At 41.8% G+C, this 23,925-nt stretch overlaps 1 protein-coding gene across 1 annotated transcript; it reads left to right on the top strand.

Moving 5' to 3' along the window:
- The first annotated feature begins 6,891 nt into the window (after positions 1-6,891).
- ALB (albumin) lies at positions 6,892-19,200 on the top strand. The gene is given in 16 exon segments (XM_009640441.2): positions 6,892-6,976; positions 8,239-8,299; positions 9,108-9,240; positions 10,130-10,344; positions 11,070-11,202; positions 12,179-12,276; positions 13,336-13,465; positions 14,385-14,599; positions 15,146-15,278; positions 16,113-16,210; positions 16,339-16,477; positions 17,099-17,289; positions 17,291-17,317; positions 17,858-17,990; positions 18,881-18,937; positions 19,188-19,200. Coding segments are annotated over 15 exon segments (1,842 nt in total). The 3' UTR covers positions 18,932-18,937; positions 19,188-19,200.
- The last annotated feature ends 4,725 nt before the right edge of the window (positions 19,201-23,925 follow it).

The raw sequence follows: 23,925 nt of genomic DNA, 5'->3' as shown, positions 1-23,925 counted from the left end.
GTAGCAAGGTATGAACTCAATCTCTTCTCTTTGATCAATGTAAGTAGGGAAGATGGAAGAACAAGGTGATTTCTGGCTCACTGCTGCACCGTACATGATACACTTGCTAACTTACCCGCAGCTTTCTTTCAACAGGTTAGATCAACAGAGAAGGTATCCAACATCTACAAGATTATTACATCATATTGAAGCCTTGATGAAAAAATACTTAACGTGTTGCTTTCCATGTCAGCCTAGTGTATATAAACCAGTAGGATGAGAAGATGGAAGTGGAAGAGACGCAGTTCATCTAAACAATCAAGCAAAGAGTAAGGGCTAACTTGCCCGTTCTGAAATTCAGTGATATCCTGCAGTGTGAATGAGTAGCAAAGCATGTTGCTGCCGAGATGGAGATCGGGATGTTGTTTCTAGAAATATGGCAACCAGGAGCTTTCACATCAATCTTACTAATACCCACAGAAAAATGTACGCGCAACTAAAGTATCTTGCGATCACCCACCTATATAACAAGCTCCATCAGCGTAGCGGGGAAGGAGAGTCTTCCAAAACTTCTGTAAATAATCAGAAGGCATTTTTATGAAGTCCCCTACGCATGCCCAGAACACTGCTACATGACATTCTTGGAATAGCAGGGCTAAACCAAGATACTCTGAGATGTGTATAGATGACTTCTCACGCCGGAGTCCTATATCAGGAAAAGAAACCTGTGAAAGCCACATTTTAATTCCTAAGGGAAAGCACTATTTAAAGCAACTATATTGGAGATTGAAGGCACGAACTGGAAAGAACACGAATAAGCTGTGGTCAGAGGGTCACAATTGCTTCTAGCATCCTAAGGATACTTGGAAGATCTGCGTATGAAAAAAAGGCATCATACATAAGCAATATGCTATTAAACACATATTCCCGAGAAAGTAATTCTTGAAAATACACATTAGAGCCATCTGGGCTTCTCATACACAGATAACTCTAAGAGAGATGAAAGACCTGGTAAACAGCTGTGTCATACATAGGAAAATCTGGGGCCAGACAATGAAAACCTGCAATGTTCCCAGCAGTGCTCACTACACATTAGGACCGCAGGTAAATTATCTCATTACCGTAAACCATTATCTAGGTTTCTGGAAGTGATACGTGTCGTCAGATACTGCTGCAGGGATGGCTGTAAGCAAAGCAAGGTAGCATTTCAGCAGATGCTATACTACAGTAACTGATTTGGAGACGGTTGGTGCAACTCGGCTGGAAACGGACATTTAGTTGCCTCTTCATTATATCACAGCCAGTCAAACAGTAAAGGTAAACCAGTGGGTAAACTTCTCAGTTGCGTAAAGAGCACAGCAACAAAGAAACGTGCACAGATGCCACACTGAATAGGAAAAAGCTGACCCAGGAGCATGATGTCTTAATATCACTATCACTACCATTGCCAATGAAGTAAAGGACAAGATAGGAAGAACAGGGAGAGCGTGGATCGTCTGATATAACCAAGAGGCGAACAGCTTAGCAGAAAAATTCAAGCAGAAGACCATGCAGGAATCATTTTCAAACGCTGCACTTGAAAGCGTCTGACGAGCAGGTACCCGCTTCGATCAGGGAAGGCAGCACTGAATTCACTTTAATGACGCTGTAAATCCTTGCAGTGCCGTAAATGAGACATAGTCATATTGACAGTATAGAGCACAGTGAGATAGGCACAGCCTACCGAGGCCTGGCCAACAAGACATAGCAAGAAGACTTGACTCGCACTGGCTTCTCCCCCCTTTGCTTGTGAGGCCTTCCTAAGGCCTTTGGGCTAGCGTGGTGTGAAAGAACCTTTTCCCAATTCCTGCCACAGTAAATGCCTTGTTACCAGGTCATTGGAGGACTAACTAAACAAAAAGAAAGGAATAACTTAAAAAAGCAGAGTCAAAACCGGTTTTTTTCAGTGTGCTTTTCAGCATAGTTCAGAAAAATGTCTGCTTTCCAGATGGACTTGATGATGGAGAGCGAGCACAGCGGGGGCAATGAGGCTGCGCGTTACCCTGACTGAGGTCTTCCTCCCTCGCTTTGAAGTAAGCACCAAATACTGCAAGTTCTGGCTGCTCTTGGCCGCATTCTGGATTTTGGCATGAAGTCCACGTTTGCAAAACTAGCTAGGTGTTGAGGATGCAGATTTCTGGTCTTGAATCTGTTCCGGCAGAGGACCACAGGAACAAGACAGTAAATCACAAATTGAGCTTACTGGAATTAGGTGTTTGAATTATTTAGGTGCAGTGAGACTACAAACAGTCATTCTGGTTGATTTAAAAATGGTTATTTTAATGAGAGAAAACTCTGTTAGACTGCAGATGAGTGGCTGATGACCCAAGATGAATGTCAGCATCAGGATGGAGGATGCGCCCAGAAGATATGCCCTATCATGGGCTGCTGTTAGCTACACCTTAGCAGGTCTCTGCCTATTCTGCTACAGTGATCAAGTACTTTTCATGTTTGTGTTTGCTCATCGGATGGGCCTTCTTGCTCATTTTATATCTACGAGTCCATCTCTGTTCAAATAAAAGGCATATATCTGCTTGAGATATTTGATTTGTTTTGCGTGGGAGCCAAACATCAGTGATAAGGATAGCAAACATAACGCACCAGAGCAGGAAAAGAGTGGTACCTGACCACGTGTCCAGAACTATAGGCATTTATGTAGAAATACTCTGGTAAATACAGGTATCTAAAAAATGAGCTACTGTCTAATGGGAAAAAAATAACAGCTAAGCCAAATGTCTGTAGGCAGAGGACTGGAAATAGGAGGTGGCAACACCTTTTTCAGCATTATCTCACCTCCACCTGCAGACAGATGAGAAGTAGCATTCTTGTTGCTGGTTCCATCCGCTTTGGCAGAAGGCTATTTTTCATTTTGGGGAAGAAAAATAAATTGCAAGTTGGGTGCCCTCCTTCCTGTTATCATGAGATTCGTAGAAAGCCAAAGCAAAGCAAAGAACAAAACCACCTCCAAAACAGAACTGCGGTTACTGGCAATGATTGTGATCCTGGCACATGAACGTCTCTAGGTTTGCTGTATATCTCGCGGTCCATTCACACAAACAAAACTTTTGGTCTTTCAAAGAAAGAAGAAACTGCAGTAAATAAAATTGAGGGCCACAAAACTAGTCGGTTACTAACAGTCTTTGTTTTTTGAGAGATGGCTTTGAAAAGGACTTACTTTCCAAAAGTGCTCTGGCAGTTGTTCCTATGACGGTATTTCAAATTTGTTGCTCAAAAGTCTCATGCAATCTTAGTGCATTTTGGTGCACATGTGTAACTTCTAGTAGGAACAGCAGTCCCAGTGAAATATGAATAGCTTTCCCTTCGATTTCTGAATGCTTTCCGCTCTCCTGCAATCTCCTTCAAGTGCAAACCACTTGAACATAGAGGTGAAAGGGTGGGGTGTTCTCTGATAAAGGAGATGTTACTGTAAAACCTGTGGCTCAGAAATTCCGTAAGAGCTATGGCTCTACCGTGACATCTCGTCATCCTTACTGGTTATGTTGTCTCCAGCGTAAAAGAGCACACAGCACAAAACGAAGCCTGGCCGTACACAAACAGAAGTTGGTTAAATAGCTACCCCTGAAATTATTTCTCCGGTGGGAGTCTGAGAATGAAGTAATCCACTTGGTATCTACTCTGCCACTTTGCACAGCAAGGTATGATGGCATATTTAAAAACGATCCATCCTTTTTTCCCAGGTTAATTACTCTTGGAATGACTGTCCTTTGGTCCCCCACATCTGAAATAACACTAGTTACCCTCTGTAACTTCAGATATAGATGTGTGTGTCTTAAAACGCAATTGGTACGTTCCTTTCTGCAATACCACGACGACTTCATTCAAAGTGTACTCAGCACAGTATAGAAGAGTTGAGTAACAGGAAGCTCGGTATAATATTTAATATTGTTAAACAAACATCAGCATTGGAGTTCAGATCTCTCTTTCAGCAGTTATATGAAATGTTGGCATGAAGTACAGGACAGACAACAGAAGATATCTCGAAATAAACATGGACCCTGTATTGCAAACTTACATATTAACTCTAGGGGACCAGTAGTGTTCTTGCTAACACTGCACAATGCTGCAGGGGAAAGTTCCAGATAGCTTTCAAGATGCAACATTACATATTGAGACTTTTTCTTGCGCTAAATTTCAGCGTAACAGAAAATCCTTTCCCCTCCCAGTGCTTAGCTGTCGTTTTCCGAAGACTGCTTTGATACAGCCCGAGAGCATTTGAAGAGCTGTTGTAAGGCGCGATTTGCTGCTACCACATTTTTTCACCACTTTGACTTGGGCAACGTTGCAGTCTGGTTTCCCTTTACAGTCACTTCATGGTTATCAACAGGACACCTAAACGTGTGTTTATATCTCACTGAACGCTCTGTTAACAGTTTGAAAGATACAAGTTCAAGACACAAGTAAATCAAACTGATGTTTGCAGGAAAGTCATATTCCATTTTTACAGTGGCTTTCCTTGGGTCAGAAGGTACTTGTCAGATTGCCCAGTTAGGTCCTCGCCTTCATTTTGTCTGAGATCTTGGAAGAAGTAGTGTTAAGCCCCTGTATCCACCATTCCACCTCTCACTACCTTTATCAACGCCAAATATGTGCAGAAGTTTCCAAACTCAGCATGCCAACATATCCAAACGTCAGTGATTTAAGGGACTGTGCAAAACAACGCTAGGTAGTCTTGAGCCATTCTGAAGGTTACAGGTTAATCAAAAAGATCCACATTTTAGTGATGGGTTCTTCTTTGACAGAGGAATACGGTCAGTAAAACCGATTACAGACTGAAGTGTTTAACCAGCTCTTTCCTGGGATTTTGTTAGGCTAAAGCAGCACCAGGTCTGAAAGGTGCAGGTTGTTCATCACAATTCCTGTCATTCTCCAGAAAGTTGGGATTTAGCTACAACGGCCTGAAAACGATCCCTATTTCCAACATTATGACAAACCCGGGGTGCTTTCTGCAAATTTGGCTTTCCCCCACCATCCTTCATCTAAGAGTTACCCAGATCACCGTCAATCCCCAAAATAGAGCCTTGTGCCTTTAAATCACTACCAAGAATGCTGGTTTTCACCTACAAAGATAGCAGGAGCAGACTTCGGAAAATGCAAAACTTTCTTGCAAAAGCAGCAGCTAGTACAAATTTCATTGTATCAAACTGTTCTGTAAAGGCATCTAGGTTTTAGGTGGTTATTCATGGAGAACAGAATGGTCTTTCTGACAGACAAGATGCATTGCCTTGACATTTTTCTAAATGAAAATTGCCTGCAAATATTTTATGCTCAGACAAGTAATTTGATTTATTTAAGACACGCTTAAAAACTCAAGTTCAGAAACAAAGTGAAGTCTTTTTTTAATTATTATTTTGACAAATTTCCAGAAAACTGAAAATTGAATTATTCATCCTACTCCTGGTAGGAATGATACGGAGTTGTGGTAAAACCGCCCACTTGAGGAAAAAAACCAAAACCGAGTAGAAAAGGGAACATTAAGGACTAAAGAAGCGTTAGAAGACCTCGCTCTAAGCTATACCGGGTGGGCACTTGCTGCCAGCAGCAGTGAGTTGCGAGGCAGAGCACGACCTCCAGCAAGGCACTGAGAATGGTTGTGTGGGTGGACATCCAGCCACCAGGGAGAGAAATTCATTAGAAGTAAATGGAAGTTATCTCCCACTGTGGAACTACGTCGCTTTGCACTCAGTAAGGATCCAACCTTACACTTGTTGCTTGGGGTTTTTTTTTTTTGAAGCCTCTCACTGAGTGTTCTGGAAAAAATAATTCCCATTTTATTCCATGTCCCTGGGCTCTGTGCAAACATCACAATTCTTCCTGTGTCTGAGCTCCTAAGCTACCGACTAATCAATAGAAAATTTTCAAAGAGGAGAGCGGTGCTTAATTAAGAGATTACTCTTGGGAGGATGTCAGTGCAAACGAGGAATTGCAAAAGTTATGAAATGACAGCTCTTGCAAATGTTTACGTATGTATTTGGCAGTTTTCTGGATCCCGGTGAATAGCAGCACCCACAGAAAACCAGAACGGGACCTAACAAATCAGGTGCTCAGATCAGCCCTTTGGCTGTTGGAGCAGCCTTCCTTTTGGCTGTTCCCCCAAGTGTACAGCCCAGACTTGGCGTGAGATGCTGTCTTACACAGTGTACAAGTGTCAGTTCCACTGAGTGACACTGATCCGCTGTCCGCATGAAATGGTTCGCTCTGGAGCTACATACATTGTGAGCTTTCATTCTCTGGGACCCGTTCCACGCTTTTACCTTCTGTTTCTTTACAAATTTGGAAGCCAGTTGAAATTGGAGCTGCTGTTTACCGCTGTCTTTGCGCTTATTACTGTATTTTACCAAACTGTATTTTTAATACTGAAGTCTAGATGAGCCATCTCATCCTTGTGCGGTGATTTAAAATCAGAATTCTTCAATTACAAACAAGTATGTGGACCGAGTCCTATCTGGGTGAATTGTTACTGTACAATTTTGAACAAATACTACCAAAAAAAAAAAAAAAGCACAGCTATAGGATTAGACTTGATGACTTTTCTGTCTGATGCCTTGAACTCCTTGTTTGTCATTTGATAAGGAAATTTACGCAAAACTTTATCTATTTGGGTGCTGGAAGGTTCAACCTTTTCAGGACAAAAAGGCCCAGAGTAACACATAATAAGCAAATAATATCAAATTCATTTTTGGCAAGGACAGTCCAAGTTTTGTAACCTTCCTCAGACCAAATGGAAATCTACAAATGCCAGCTCTATGGTTAATATTTTACAGACTCAGGTAGTAGAGGGTATATAAGCAAATGCTTTCCCTTCAATCTTCCTAGCATTTCTGATCAATTTAGCCCACCTCATAATCCGCAAGCATGAAGTGGGTAACGTTAATTTCATTTATTTTCCTCTTTAGTTCTGCTACATCCAAGAATCTGCAGAGAGTTGCTCGAGAGGCAGGTAAGAAAGGACTAATTAGTTGTCTTTGCAGTCTTGGCTATTCCAGGTTAATGACTTTAATGCCATTTCGTGAACACTTCTTGCAAGCCTGATCCAAAGAGCACAGCAAAATTGGATCAACTTGAAAAGAAACTAAATGATGAAATGGTGAGGAGGGGGGCAGAACACTCCAGACAGCTTAACTGGGAGGGTAGGTTTGGTGATGTCCCGTTGCAACGTCAGTGTAGTACGTGTGCGGATGCTGATTATTCGGAATCTGTTACTTCCCAGCACGGAGAAAGCGGATGCACTGTGCTTTTGGAAGTGCTGTCTTTTCAATGGTAGTTCATAAGCGAGCTCCTCACCAATTAAAGGCAATGGTTTTCAACATGAGTAGGTCAAAAATCCAAAAATCTACATCTCAGTCTGCGCTATAAGAAGGCTAGCCGAAAATTCCTCCTTGTGTCATTTCTCCCTGTATTATCAAACTTTAGACCTTGGCCCTGTTCTAGCTCATTCATTAGTGTGGCCATACGCCTCGGTGTCTGTTGGGAAATATCTTGTGAGAGTCTTCTCGCCAAGAGCGAGGCGTAACTACAGCCTGTATCTCTTACCATCGGGACCAAGCAAAGGGATTTGTCTGCTTTCCTTCTCATGAAGGACACAGATGATATGCACTGGGTGGAACAAGAATATCAATCTGCCAAGTTAATAATTTTGTGTTCAAAAAGAGAAAATTGTACTAATGCTTGCCCTAATCAAACTGCAGGGCCATACCTTTAGTTGTAGTGCAGACATTGTTGGTTCTGCAAAGCACATGTTCGCTAACCCTTCATAGTAGGCTACAGCAGTCATTTTGAATATTTTAATTAAGCGTGTGCTTACAAAGGCAAATAATGTATTAGAATCGTAAAAGCCATGGGCTTGGGTTCCTTCCAAAAGATTAGCATGCAGAAGAGTTAGGTACCTGCAGACAAATGGACGAGAATGGTCATCTGAGATTACAAAGAGTTCAAGGTGGTCTGAAGGAAGCTTTGGATTGAAGTTCCCGGAAAAGCAGTATCGACTACCCAGGATGGTGCCCCCGAAGGTGAGATTTTACAAGTGCTCAGCATTCGCTTGGTCTGTTTCAAAACAGGATTACTCCTTTAAAGTGCAAGAGCTGGGTGAACGCTGAACACTTCTGAAAATCTGGCCCAGGGTGCCCAGAATGTATTCTTTAAGGGGTCTAGCACAGCCGATGTGACACTGAGCATCGTTGTTCTCTTTCTTTTTCTTACTAGAGCACAAGAGTGAGATTGCCCATCGCTACAATGATTTGAAGGAAGAGACGTTTAAGGCAGTGTAAGTGAATGTTCAGCTTACATTTTCTGATTGTTTTCCATCTCTGTTGATATTGGATAAAAAGAGGAAGCTAAAACACACCGTATGAGCTAGCAAAGAGCGTATGTGTCTCACTGAAGCATGGCATTGAGTTTGCCTTCTTACTGTTAGCGTACAAAGCCTACAAATATGTTAAGGCCTGCAAAAGTCATGATGACTTTCTTGCTCTCTGGGAAAAGAACTCCCTGCAAACCTTATAAGAAAACCCATGTTCCTTTTGCGAAAAGAAAACAGGCCTGAGTTTTGATAACCTTAGGATGGAGGGGAGTTATGCTGGATTGAGGCATTACCAGAAAAAACAAACAAACAAACAAACAAACCCCACCCATGTCAAAAAACAAACCTGCGACAGGTTTTCTGAGACAACTCACTGATTTTCTTTTGAAACTGGTTTTGGGAATGGCAGAGGGCCCTGACAGGAACATAACTACTTCTGAAAGGAGGCAGCCTGAAGATCGTAATTTGTACCTCTCAGTTTATGGCATTTACGAATACGCTGGTAAAAGCAGCGGAAAACTCAAATCACAGTCTTTTCTGGTTTGTTTCTATTCTATTATTCAAGGCTTCTTTTCTTGGGAAGGAAGGTTAAAAACATTTTTCAGAAAGGAGGTGAGAAGAGGAAGGATATGGGATCAGGTTCTTCATGGTGCTCTCTTTAAGCATTTGTGCTTGTCATTCGAACAAACAATTTTGAATCTAGAAGCACCTTCAAAAATATTGGCTGTTACATTTCTTACCTCCATATTCCAAAATGTGCTTTGTCTTTCAGTACCATGATCACATTTGCCCAGTATCTCCAGAGATGTTCTTACGAGGGACTGTCTAAGCTGGTGAAGAGCGTAACCGATCTGGCACAGAAGTGTGTGGCCGATGAGACTGCTCCTGACTGCTCAAAATCACTGGTAGGCAGTGAATCCTTTGGTACTGTGTTTCCCTCATTCTGTGCAGCTACCAGAATCATCCTCGTTGAGGATTTGTATCGGCCAATGCTCAGATTTAAGTGCTGAAACAAAGAACTTGGTTTTGTCAGGTTCTGAAACTCTGCCTTTCAGAAGTGCCTAAATGATCTGTGGAGCCATATGCTGGAGCCCAAACACCACACTCGGGCACACTGACTTTAGCACGGCCTGGAAATAAGCCTTAGCATTTAGTACAAACACCCCAGCTGTAAAATACAGGCCTAATTCTGGGTATTAAAGTGGTGAAAGTGTGTGGGTTTTCACACTGGGGTGACTTGAAAAGGTAGGTGTGCTAATTAAAGAAATTACTTAGTTTAAGACCTTTTAAAAAAACTCCTCTGAGATAAGGTAACAAAACAAGTTTGCAGGTATGCAAGGTCCCTGGATGCCTAGCAAGTTCAGCCTGGCCCTTCAGAAAGTTCAGTGCTCGTGTTCTTGCGAGCTCTAACGTGTAGACCAAATGACATGACTACATTAGTTCTCCCTAAGGCTTTCCCAAACTGATCATCAAGTAGAATATCAAATCCCGCTTCAATTCATCTGAAAATTCAGTTTAGTGAGATTATAAGTAAAAGGAGATCACTGTCTTGCACAGAATATTTACTTTTTTTTTTTTTTCAGTCAAGCATTGTAACCAATTTGATATTGGACCACATAAAATAAAACTTTGTGAAATTGTGTTGAAAACAGGGGATTATTCTGATTTATGGTCTGAATCTTACCCAGCAAAAGTGTATTTACTTTTCAGTCTGGCTTTTCTTTTACAGATAAATAGAATGTGCATTACACTGTCTATAAACCATAATTCTGACCTTCAGCATCTCCCTTACAGCCCTCCATTTTCCTGGATGAAATCTGCAAAGTCGAAAAGCTCCAGGAATCATATGGTAGAATGGCTGACTGCTGTAGCAAAGCTGACCCTGAAAGAAACAAGTGTTTCCTGTCATTTAAAATTGCCCAACCAGACTTTGTTCAGCCGTACCAAAGACCAGCTTCTGATGTGATATGCAAGGAGTACCAGGACAACCGGGTGTCACTCCTGGGACAGTAAGAAAAATGGGCATTTTGTACTGTTTAAGTATTTAGTCGTGCAGAAGAGGGATCCCCAAGCTATACAGAATGTGTGGACGTGCAGGACATTTGAAGAAATTGCAAGTATTCTACCTCATAGCTGCATGTAGAAAAAAAAAGTGTGTAGTTGCACAATCATTAAATATCCAAAGCTCTGATCGCATTTTTTCATTCCATGCTAGAGCAGGTTTTTCCATTCAAAAATGGGCTTTAAGGGATCAGATTTTATAAATCTTGGGGGCCTTTTTTTTTTCCCAAAAAAAATCCCTTGAAAAACCACAGTGTTTCCAATATTGATTTAATAATTTACTTGCTCCAGCTTCCCACTACCCCTATTGTAATTGGAAAGGATGAAAAATAGAATGAAAATTGGCAATAAAAACTTGGTGAAGTGGCCATAGATTAATTTTTCCAGAGTCAAAATCAGAATTTTCAAGTATTTGATGATGCATTTTTAAAAAGCGTATGTACACCAAACTGACTGGCTGACAATCTAAGGAGTTCGTCCTTCCATCACTGCTCCTGAGTCCTGCTTTGGAAACAGGGAGATTTTAGAGAGCATTTACCATTAGTAGGCATCGTGTTCAGAAAGTAGATTACATTTCGAAACTAGAAATTAAAGTTATAGAAGCTGTAAGAGATTTAAGGCCATTTGGTATTGTCACCGGAATATGTAACTTAGGTTTTCCTTTTCCTTACAGTTTCATCTATACTATTGCAAGAAGAAACCCCTTCTTGTATGCCCCAACAATCCTCAGTCTGGCTGCTGATTACGAACACGCGCTTCAAAGCTGTTGCAAAGAGAGCGATGTTGGTGCTTGCCTGGATGAAAAGGTATATCAGATTTTTAACTGTGGATAAAAACTAAGCGACTGGTCTGCTACATAAAGGTCTCTTCTGATCTTAGCAGCAGTTCTCTTTAAAGTGAGAAGTGACGTTAAAAGGCTAATGTTAAATTACGGTTTATAATTCCAAAATTGTGCTTTCCCGTGGTGGTTTTCAGCAAGCATTTATATATGGCTTCATAGAAACTAAGATGGACAAAATAATCATATTTTGGGTTTTTTAAGTGAAGAAACAAAAGAATCAAACTGTAGATAGTTAAGCTTGCCTTTTTGTCCATTTGCTGCAAGTACTGCACAGATGCGCTGAACCCAAATAATGTGCAGCACTTGGGACAGTGGTAAAGGCACTAAGGAAAGACAGATCTCACTTGGCAGCCTAACGTGCCATTGCCACAGGTCTCTCCTCTCCTATTCTTTCTCTACTTGTTGCCCAAGAAAATGGCGGAGAAAGAGTGAGAAATGGGTAGAATCTTCGTGTAGAGAAGGGTCAGGATTAATCACGTTAACCCTATGAATTAATAGCAGATGACTTCCACATAGCTGTGCTTTTTAGAGCACTGTAGCCAAGATTTCACGTTAACCTTGAGAATGGCATAAGCCAAACTTTCCCTTCATCTCGAACTCAGTCCCAGTGACTTCTGCGTAACCACTGTGGTGCTTTGAAAGGCAACTTACGCTCCTTTGAAGCCACAGGGTTTCAATGAAATGGAAGTATCTGGTGAACAGCAGCACGTTCGTAGCAGAATTGCACCGTGCCACAGGGTATAGTGCATAGACTAGAAGTTAAATGCCGATTGTGAACTGGTTAGGACTGCCTAAGAAATTCTCAGCTGGCTTGGCTAGTCACCAGAGCTAACCAGACCAGAACCTGCTGCGTTTCTGAAGGGTTATTTTCAAATTTGCTTTTTTCTCAGTCCGTTAGATGTAATCAGTTTAATGTGACAAACTGTATCCTGTTGCTGTAGGCCATTGTCATAAAAGAAAAAGCCAAGAAAGCAAGTGTGAGGCATCAGTATACTTGTGGAATCCTCGAGAAGTTTGGCGAGAGAACTTTCCAAGCAGAGTAAGTTCCAATCACTTTTTTATAAAAAGTAAGCTTGCTAACCTAAACCTGAAACTACTCAAGAGGAACACATCACCATATATAATTCACTTCTGTATGCGAAGTTTGAAAACTGCGCTCATGGTACTTCTTAGCATACTTTTGGCTGAGGACCCCTGTCCAACAGAATGGACATCAGTGGGTCAGTCTTTCAACACTAGGCCGACAGCAATTTCTTAGCCTATTTATTTAAACGTAGAATTTAATTCCGATCAGGTTTCTGCATAAAGACTGGACGCAAAGGGGAACCTGTGTATTCCACGCCGATAGTGAGTACTAGTAAAAAGATCAGCCTTGAGAGTTAGAGAGAAATGAAACCGTCTCTAGAACCAGTCCAGGAGATGCAGAGTTAACTGATGGAGCATCACGCAGAACCAGAGATTGCAGTGGGTTTAATCTACATTTTTGCCAAAGCTGTGCCCTGTTCAGATGCCTACAGCTTTTAGCAATAGGCACATCCGTAATCAGCAAACTGAGTTTCTAGTTTGAACCTCAAAGCAATCAAAGAGTCAAATTTGGCAGAATGACAGTTGTAGTCAGAGGCGCGTTTTTAAGATTAAGAAAGACTTTTGCAGTTAACGGGTGGATCACCTGCCTAAGCAGAGAGAACTGCTTTTATTCTGTGGCTAGTCTAACGCGCTAACATGGACGAGGATTACCTTTCTAGATATCGTCAGCTTTGATTTAAAGGTTTAATTAGGGCTACATACATCTGTGCTAAGTAATCTAGAGATGCTTTACAGTCACCTAAGAGCAACGGGGAATTCTAGGGTGTGATTCTGAGACAGACAGCTCAGACAGAAAAGAAGAATGACAAACTTGTTTCTATTTTAAAGGAGCACTGGGTTACTGGTGCAGATGTCGGTGCCCTTTTTTTCTAGCCACCAGAAATCAGATGAGAAGAATGAATGTTTACTTGAAACAGTGCTGATCTACAGTATCCTAAGTGTTGGTGACTTGCAAGGTTTCTGTTCAATGCGGAGCTTTAAAACAAGTGTGTTTTTCTTCTTTTCCACCTAGTAAACTTGCTCTCCTGAGCCAGAAATATCCTAAAGCTCCATTCGCAGAAGTTAGTAGAATACTACATGATATTAAGGACATCTACAAAGAGTGCTGCGATGGGGACATGGTAGAGTGCATGGATGACAGGGTAAGCTAAGTATTTTTCAAAAATGTTTACGTACTTGAAAAATGTTTAGGAGGATGATAATTTTTGCAGCTATTCATTCACAGTCCAGGGAACTTGTACGCAACACTGCCAGAAGTTTCCTCAGCCGCTGAAAAACTTGTGGCCACCTCAGCTGACTGTTACTGGAACAAGGTTTTGGACCAGTTCCGGATCTGGCCCTTTATGATTATGAGGGCAAGGAACTGTTACTTACACTATTACGTGTGCGCTTGGTTGAAATCAAAACGTTTATCAGGGAGATTGTTTGATGGTATTTATTCACTTCAACTCAATCATAAACAAAGCAAAAGAACGCAGCGGCAAAAAGGCCACCGTTTTTTTGCTGTCCTGTTGTGCGTACTGCCGTTAATCCAGCCTACCTGTAGTGCCAATGAACTCTAGCGAACAGCTGGCACACGAGGATTAGCAAAACTGTGCAATAGTGACATGATTAAAATACTGCCTGTCTGGCTGGAACTTAGGCATGCTGTTCAAGCAAGCTGGTGTCTAGCTTTATGAAGCTCTGGGGATTTTTATGTTTTATCCTCTGTCAGAGCTGGGCACCTGACAGGACTGGCAAGATCAATCAGGCATTCTTGTGACAGACCATTCAACGACTTCCCTTGGCTTTCCAGAATTTGTCTTCTCGAAGTTTCTAAGATGAGGGAGGGAATCACATTCTCTCCCACGCCTGTGAACATCGTGCTCAACACGCACAGGACGTGCCCGTCCCTCTTGATTATTTCTCTTTGTATGGACACAGCATTTCTTTAGGAAAGTGCTAAGTAAAGAGCTGACCTGAATGAAAAGGGAAGAGTCTGAAAAAGAGACAGGAGATGAATTAATCTCTCTTCAAATTATTATTTAGTAGCTTGTCTGATAATATGTTTTAATTTTACAGGCAGAGCTTATGACCTACATATGCTCTAAACCAGAAGTTTTCTCAGCTAAAATCAAACACTGCTGTGAAAAGCCAGTTGTGGAAAAAAGCCAGTGCATTATTGATGCAGAGTTTGATGACAAACCTGAAGACCTTCCTTCACTTGTTCCAAGATACATAGAAGATAAGGAAGTGTGTAAAAGTTTTGAGGCTGGCCATGACGCATTCTTGTCAGAGTAAGTAGCGCCAACAGTATGCTTGCTTGTATTTGAACATTCCTGCAAACAATCCTCTGTCTTCTCCGGACTACAGCTTTTTGGGCCCCTGGAAGAACTGTCCTCTTGGGTGTTTCAGGGGCGTCTGGAGAAAAAGAGATGAACCCCTGGGAGTCTGATGTAACTAATGTAGCTTCAACCCTAGTTGAACCCCTAGTTTCTCATTCATGCTTTGTGACTGTTTCTGTTCGGCGTTGTCCTACTTATCCAAGCTGAATTTATCAGTGCCTTTCTTTTATGTGAGGGCTTTGTGCACGCCTACAGACATGATCTGCTTCAGAAGTATTCTGTCCTGAGGAACTGTTTTGTTCCTCTCACATTTGCCCTGTTGGCAGACAACAGAATGACCAAAAAATTCTTACAAAACAACCAAACAGCATTCCAAGCTCACTGCCCACCTTACTTCATCTCATCTGAGGAACTGTCATTGTCAATTACTGTGTTGTGCACAGAGACAGCAGCGTGTTATTTGGGAGCTCTAATTCTGTCAGTTTGTGTGTCTTTCAGGTTAATTTATGAATACGCACGAAGACACCCTGAGCTCTCAACACAGCTGATTCTGAGAGTTGTCAAGGGATATGAAACAACCCTGGAAAAGTGCTGCAAAACAGACAACCCTGCCGATTGCTACGGAGGCGCTGTAGGTGCAAAGCTTTTTTTGCAGAGAACTAGAATGCTTGGTCGGTACCTGTCATGAACGAAGGAGTTGAGAAGCTCCTACAGAAAAGCAGACAGAAAGCATTTTAAGAGGCTAATCCCAGGGGAAGTTAGTGTTCTGATGGGAGACGTAGTAGTCCAAGGCCCATGAAGAGGATATAGAGTTTGCTCAGATCACTGAGAAACTTCATTGGTCACCTTACAAAATTTCAGACTAGTCTCACTTGACTGCCCGATGCCTCTGTCTCTCAGAAGTGATTATGCTTGTCCCGAAGAAGATGATTAATAGCCGGTTAGCTGAATTAGGGGCTCCACTGCCTATACCAAGTATGGCTGCTCGTGCATTATGATGGGAACCTGCGTGGCCAGCTAGCATAAAGACACCTAAACTTAGGTCTCCTAATCTTCAACTGAATCGCACCCAAGTCAGAGTACAAGTTGAGGCAGACAGCTTTGGCCAAGGGATAGAAAGAGGATGTTCCCCTCACGATTGATAATCCTAAACTTGAAAAATATTCACCCGATTTAAATAAACGAAAACCCCTAGCTGTCTAGAAAGTAAATCCTATCAGTAATTATTTTAAATTAAATTTCAAAAATCTTGCCACCTTTTTAATGGAATTTCTGTCAGAACTTAAGACCCACATGAGAATCAAATCCTCCCTACGCCATCCAGGCTATACAGAAGTGATCGGACTTGCAAAATGGGTATCTTATAGCTAATAAGATTTAGAAGAGGTCAAAAGGTGTATTTGTATGACTGTTACCAGGATGTCCTGGTAAAATAAATGTGTAATAAATTTATACTTGCTTGCAGCACGATGAATTGCAAAAACATATCCAAGAAAGTCAGGAGGTTGTAAAGACAAACTGTGATTTTCTCACTTCCCATGGCGAGCAAGACTTTCTTAAAGCGTGAGTACTTTCTGATAAATATTCTTGAGTGTAAGCAATGACGCTGGCTGCTTTGGGCACATTTATTTATATTTACTTATATATTCTTAAAGCGTGAGCAAACAGTCATTTTGATGTGACTTTTTCAGAATTCTGATCCGCTACACTAAGAAAATGCCTCAAGTATCAACAGATACCTTGATTGAAATTGGAAAGAAAATGACAGCTGTTGGTACTAAGTGCTGCCCGCTCCCTGAAGACAAACGCCTACCTTGTTCTGAGGGATATGTGAGTACATGTGTTCACTCACTCTGCTCCTCTTGGAGATTTCTTCTGTTCTCAAAAATATTGAATTCTGGTGAGGTAGTAAACTCACTATGATTTTTCATTAACCCCAAGCTAAGCATCTGCCTAGCGGAATTCAAAGCCTGTTCATTTTTAATGGATGCGAGAACCTAAATAGTTGTCTGATGGTACTTGTGAAAATTTTAGCTAAACTTTGCTCTCCCTCAGAAAGCACAAGCAAGTCGATCGTGTCTCCATCAGCTTGCATTTGGAAAAGCTAAACAGTCTCTTAAAAAAAACCCCAAAACAACAAAACCCAACATACTTGCTGATCGTAGCCCAATGGACAGACTGTTTGTAGATTAAGAAATGCCTGACTGCAGGCTCTGGAATGGGCTGCCCAGGGAAGGGGTCGAGTCCCCACCCCTGGGGGTATTTAAAAGCCAGGCAGATGAGGTGCTTAGGGACAGGATTTGGGGGTGGGATGGCAGGGGTAGGGGAACGGTTGGACTTGATGGTCTTAAAGGTCTTTTCCAACCTAAACGATTCTAAGGTTCTATGATCTTTCTTCTGTTATTGGAGAACGTGTAACTCATGTTTGTCCTTCTTTCCTTCTTTTTTCAGCTCAGCATTGTGATCCAGGATATGTGCAGGAGACAGGAGACCACGCCTGTAAATGACAATGTTTCACATTGCTGCAGCGACTCCTATTCTTACAGGAGACCATGTTTCACTGCCCTCGGAGTAGATACCAAATATGTGCCTCCACCATTTAACCCTGATATGTTCAGCTTCGATGAAAAATTGTGCACTGCTTTTTGAACGGGAATTGGGGCAGTTGAAGTAAGCTAAACAAATTAGCTTAGAATTGTAGAAAAACTTCTGAAGTGTAACACTTTAGAGGGGGGCAGAAGGAAGCTACGAACCCCCCGCCTTGTCATCTGCCTGGGACTTCACTAGTGACAGAGAGAAAACCAGATAGAACTAGGTCTGTACTGAGCTTGTCAGTGCATAACACCATGTGGTTTGGAAGAGGCTAAATAGGATATTTTCTTCAAATAAAACCAGTGTCTTAGCCAACCAGTTTCATGTACGTCCCCTGCCAGTGCAAGTCTTAAGATCTACTTAATTAAGACAGCATACAGCTCATTTCAGTAAGTTTTTTTCCCCACCTGTTATGGGGATAACAAAAAGCAAACAGGTGATTGTGGTAGACCGGGAGTTTGGAGTCACAAATAGGCACAGACTCCCCTAAACATGGCAAAAAAACCCCAAAAAAACTATCATAAATGAGCTGTACCTGCATAGAATGGCGTATTTTGAATTGGGAAAAATCGAACTACAACAGGCAGCATTAACTGTGTATCATGGTTTTGTTTTCAGATTGCTTGTCAACCTCATTAAACGCAAGCCCCAGATGACAGAAGACCAAATAAGAACAATTGCTGAGGGTTTCACTGCCATGGTAGAGAAGTGCTGCAAGCAATCAGATATTGACACGTGCTTTGGGGAAGAGGTATTTCCTATCTCCTTTAAAAAAAACCAAACAAACGAAAAAAAAACAAACCAGAAAATGTATACAGGAAACTGGAAACTCACTAGGACACCATGCACTATGAAAGCGGTTCTGCAAGCTGCTATGGTCACTTGTCCATGTGCCCTTGCAATAAATTTGCCTACAGAGCATAACATATATCTTGACTGTACAGATTATAGTCACAGATTATAGTCATTGAATAATTTCATGCAGAAATTAAATACATAAACTTCTTCCTGTGCTACAGATTCTTACAGAACTCTAAAGGATTACCAGTAAAAAGCGCATCCAGATCAATTATCAGACACACCTAGCAAATACAGTTTATTGGCAGGGGGAGTCCAGCTGATTATGTCCTATGAACAGTCACTCCATTTTTGTCAAACTCATCGACCACAAATATATTCATTCAGCATTTGCTTGTCTGTGAAATAACCACAGAAGTTTATCTGCAGCCAAATTGCTGAGCAAGCTAAAAACATGTACAGGCAGTATAAATGAAGGTTTCCAACAGCAACCTCATTATCATTTGAAGCATGGAACTGTATTGCTAATGTCCTAAACTGCTTATTGATTGAATCCTTTTCTATTTATAACCAAAGTATTGCATGGATAAATATATTAGGAAGACTTAGGAAAGAATTGTTTTGTCTCTAATTCACTCTAAAAGTTTCTTTTCTACCTTTGCAAAATTGAAAAATACCCAACATACAGGAGTGCTCAGATTCTAAGGTTAGGAAGTAGCATTAGAATTATCCTTCGAACCATAACGCAGGCCCACGTTTAAGTCTATAAAAGTTCCTGCTCAATCACTACGTACTTCCTCCCTTGGGTGTCTCTCTCACAACTGTTTGTATTCCTTTTTCTAGGGTGCAAACCTAATAGTCCAGAGCAGAGCAACATTAGGAATTGGCGTTTAACACGTGGTAGGTAACAGTAATAACGCATATCTATCTCTCTATCTCAGGTCATCTATCTGTCTACCTCTCTCTGCCCACCCTTCAACCTATTTAACTCCTTCAACTCAAAAAAGCATCTAGCTTCCCTTTAACCACCAGGCATTTGCTTTTTCTAGTGGATGGCTTACCATCTGCCATTACATAGCACACCGAAAGTTGAAGTACTACCAGTATACTACCATTTTACAAAATAATCCTTTTTATTTCTCCCATCTAGGTTGCCAGTGGGAAAAATATGAAGAAAAATACTTCTGTGTAACTTCTCCCGCCCATTACCTTTTTTCTTTTGGTATTGAATGAGTATTTCATAAATCTTCAGTGTTTTGTCAAACCACATGCTTTTCCATGAACTTTTCAATTCTATTACTTTAAAAAAAAATGAATAGTAAATAAAAGCTTTATAAATCTGCATCTGTCCTTGTCTGCTGGTGACTACCAAAAGGCAAAGCTCTGCAATGCTCCCTACACAAAATGGTTGCTCTAAGTAGTATATATGGGCAGGGGTTCCATTGGGGATTTTCTGTTGGAAAGCGTGTATGAAAGAATATGAGCGGTGATAAGACATTTAGCTAGACTTTAATACCCGGATTGCATTACAGGTTCATTTCATGCTTTACTTCAGAAATTATATTTATGTATTAAGAGAACATTGGAAGGAACTATTCAGTCTAAACAAGATGACTAGCAACGAGCTCTTATAAAAAGAAAAAGAAGATTTTTTTTTTCTTTACATCAGCCACAAATCAAGTATCTCTTAGCTTGCAAAGAGTTGTGAGAAGATCTGTTTTTAGACACTTCTTTTCATGTCTTAAGTTGTTTTTAAAACAGCTTTTGGCTTCAGAGATGTCTCTGGAAAGCCCACCATCTTTAGATCATTCCACCCTTCATCGCAGGAAGCTCCTAAGAGGGAAATTTTTCGGTTCCATGCCACCGAAGCAGCATGATTTGCTAGTACATATTTAGTTTCAGTCCATGAACACAAAAGACCCAAATGTTCTACACTTTAACAAGGACACTTGCATAACCCCGGCGTCGTTAGAAGGGCCCTTGCATAATAAGAGCAGTTTTCCTGGCCTCGAAACTCTTTGTGCCTGTAGTTCATGCACTGGGAACCTTCTCTAGAACCATAGAAGTACTCTCAGAATGAAACATTCAGAGACACTGGGTTGAAAATGTAAAAGGAAGAATCATCGGTCTTGTTATGGTTGAAAGGTTTGAACATTCGGTCACTGTAAGTCATAGTTATGCCTTGGCTTAGAAGAGTGTATGTGACCCCAAAGCATTCACAAACAGTGAAGATTTAAAGTTTTGTGAATTTGACCAGGAATCGTATGTCCGTTGCAGTTAAGCACCTTTTCCCTTAGTTTAAGGGAGCACAAACGGTCATTATAAAGACCGTTCTCGTTATCTAAGTCACCATCCAAGAAGCTGACAGTCATTCACTGCAGCTAAAACTAACCTGCTCTAGCACAGCGTAGCTGTAATTAATTAGGACAAGTTAAGCTTGTCCGAGGAAGAGGTTGGGTGAAGATCTGAGGCACAGAAATCAGCACTAGCCCCGCAAATCTATCAAGAAGCCTGGGTTTCTCATTAGATTTCCAGCTAATCCCCATGCCCTATCACATTACATTTCTAACGTGCTCTGGTTAGGTTCCTGTCACATCTGGTACGGCTTTTCAACTGCACGTTGAAGAATTCCAAATACAAAGCAGGTTAAGGATTCCATCAAGATTTAGTAATTGAAAATGTGTTTGTAATTAACACGTTTGTAATATTGCTGGCTCCAGAGAGATACAGAATTAATACATGAATGATTTCCAGGCTGCATTTATCATTTATCAATGGTGAAAAGGGTAATACATCAAGAGAGTAGAGTCGAGTTGAATATTAATATACAAAAAATACATGAAAATAATTGATTTCCCTCCACCCCATCCCCATTTCTGCAATTCAAAGGAATTCATGCATGTCACGGGGCCTTTCAGTTTGCATAAAGACAGAGCACTGCAGCCAAGCTGTAGCGCTTAAAGAAGGATCTTAAACCTCGGTGTTGATGCGGTTTTGAAAAGTACTCCTGAAGAGCTTTTGCTCACATGCTGAGCAATCTTCCTTGTACTCCTGGGGCTCTCTTTGGGGTTGTGGTTTTCCACAACTGAGATGTTTGGGTCCATCTGGGTTTCTTTGTAACTAGGTGACTTTCCTTTTTTTCCATGTAGAGTCCCAGTTGAGAAGGAAAAGGAATAGGCACACCCTGCAGCTGTAGCTAAGGCCGCGCTTGTACAAAAGCGTTCTAAGCTCCCCCTTCTTACCTGGAACATATTTAGGTTTCTGCTACCAAACCTGAACGACGGCTCCCAATTTCAGAAAGGCCAACTGTTACGGTAACTATTAACATGACACCTGTGGCTTGTGTTCATGCAGCAGCTTTTGTTAGGTTATTTCAAGAGTCTTTTTGGTTCTATTTCCCTTCTGTTGCAACTTCTAGTCCCTAGAACTCAATAAAAACTACATAAGTATTCCTGAGTACTCGAGGGGGGAAAAAAATCCCAAGACCAGCACATCAATTTTAAGGCAGACCCGAGTTTTTTGAAGGCCCTCTCCTTGCCTGCGAACCCCTGAGTTTGCAACAGCGTGCCCATCAGCCAGAGCACTGCTGTAAGCATCCAGTTCCTGCTCTGGGACAATTCGCCTGGCAGTTCTGCTGGCAGGTGACGTCCCCTGGAGAGGCTGACCTTTACTGTCTCTGTCTAGCTAAATGTACAAACGCCTTCCCTGGGAGACGGTGGCCCAAGAAACAGCACGATGCTGCGGTAATAGATACAGGACTAAACCAGCGAGACCTTGGTGGTACAGAGTATTACGAGGAGTTGCACGCCTTGTAGCCTGCTCCTGTTTGCATGCCCTGTTTGCCTTCTCTCTCCTCCACAGCACAGTATAACGAATGGATACGTAGTTGTAGTTTGTGATCTACTGTTACCCCTCAGTAATATGCAGGCTAATTTTTACCTTCTCCATTTTCACTTTTTTTTTATGCCCTTATCTCTTTCTCATGTATCCTCTCTGAAGATTAGTAAAGCCATCACCACTGAACTTCTAATACGCACAAAAAGTATTCCCGTAAATCAGGTCTTCCAATCTTTGGAGAAAACCTGATGGGAACTACACGCTCATCCTTTACAAGAAACACAATTTTGACAGCACCAACCATTAACACTAACCGGTAGAAATCTCCTCAGACTTGACTCCTCTAAATTAAGGTATTTGCTGTATGTGGCTTTACTTATGCTAAGACAGAGAAATAAACAAACACAAAATCTTTAATTGTTAATAAATGCAAAACCTACCATTGCTGGGCGATGAAGTTCTACCTGCAGGTTCTAAAGTGTTCAAAGTAACAGCCAGATCCAGGAGTTAGAAACGCCACTTTTCTCCGAGGTGATTAGAAGGCAAGGTCTCTGTTCTACTGCTCCAAGTGTGAAAGGGTAAGGGCTACATTCACTTCCTTCTGCCTTCACTCAATTCCTTCAGCTGACCACGCATCACCTGCGCCCATCAGGCTCCCCTCCCACCTGCCCCAAGCTCCTTATTTTCTTCATCCCTGAATTACTCAACCACCGTCTCCTCTCCATACCTCTGCCACACCCTGAATCATGAAGTGACGGTGGTCCTGTCTGTAAGCACAGTCTCCTCTACCTTTTAAAAGAGTGGGGGTCTGTAATGGACTTTTTAGGAGCATCCCTAAAAGTTTTTGCCATCTCTAGGTCACTGGGCTAAGTTGGATCTCTTGGTCACAGCATTTCCACGTTACTTCTTGATTTCTCATGAGCCCTCTGAGGTTGATGAAGTGTCATGACCTTTAGGCCCCGGTTGCTCTGCATTCATTACCAATATTTGGGAACTAGCATTAGCAGTGTCACTCTGGAGCATCCCTCCTAAGAAGGCTGCTAGCTGCAGCCTTAGCGTCTGGGAGCTCTGGAGCATCCCTCCTAAGAAGGCTGCTAGCTAGCTTCCTTTAACACACACGTCAGCTTTCACCTGAACATTTGGAAACATTTATCTCCAGTTCATGACAAAGCAAAGAGAAAAATGGCTGGGTAGCAAGAATGTTCTTCCAGCTCCCTGTACCAGCTTACAGGGCTGATCTCGCAGCACTCAGCCTTAGTAAAAATACAGTAGAGCGCGCCCAGGGCTTGGTAATGGGCAGTGCCTTTGGGCCAGGGAATGTTCCTGGATTTCTGAAAAATTCCTCTTGGTTACCCAAGCCCTAAGCCCTCTTCTGCTCTCAAATAAGCAGGGTGAAACCTTTTTGGCGGCATCGGATCCAAGATGCACAAGGTTCTTGAAAAGTACAAGCAAGCCCACTGGTAGATTTGGGGGTACGTTTTCTTAATGTAAATCTTTACAATCTATCTGACTGTCTAGGGCTGTTCTCTGCTAGCCCATACTAAGGGTACCGCCCTCCTTGCTGCCCAGCAGGGGATGCGCCTTTTGTGTTAATCACTTCTCTGCATGCTAGCGCTACTAAATTGCATTTCAACTAGCATAAAACTACTAGATGCCAGGGGTACCAGCATTAAAACACACAGTATTTTGCTTCGGTTGAAGCAGCAGCCCATTTGAATCTGCCAAATTTAACTGGGTGCAAAGATTGACCCAGATCCCCAAGCGCGTTCGGTCTGTTCTGAGCTTCACCAGGAACAGAAACGAAGCTCCACGGCTGGTTCTTTCAGTGCAAGTGCGTAAACCACCAGCAACATCCTAAGGAAACTGCACCTCAGCTCACGTAAAGCAACCGAAATTCTAAATTAACTCTCCAAGGATTTGCAGTCCTAAGGGAATTGTGGCAGCGGTTCTCACCTCTGCCTCAGCCATTGCTTGCTAACGCGGAACAGTATTCAACAAACGTAAAGGAGGAGCAGAACAGAGCACAATTCTAAAATTAGATCAAGTTATAC

The sequence above is a fragment of the Egretta garzetta genome, unplaced genomic scaffold (assembly GCF_000687185.1).
Source record: "Egretta garzetta isolate BGI_Z169 unplaced genomic scaffold, ASM68718v1 scaffold586, whole genome shotgun sequence".
Taxonomy (NCBI): Eukaryota; Metazoa; Chordata; class Aves; order Pelecaniformes; family Ardeidae; genus Egretta; species Egretta garzetta.
This window is presented reverse-complemented; position numbering and strand designations above follow the sequence as displayed.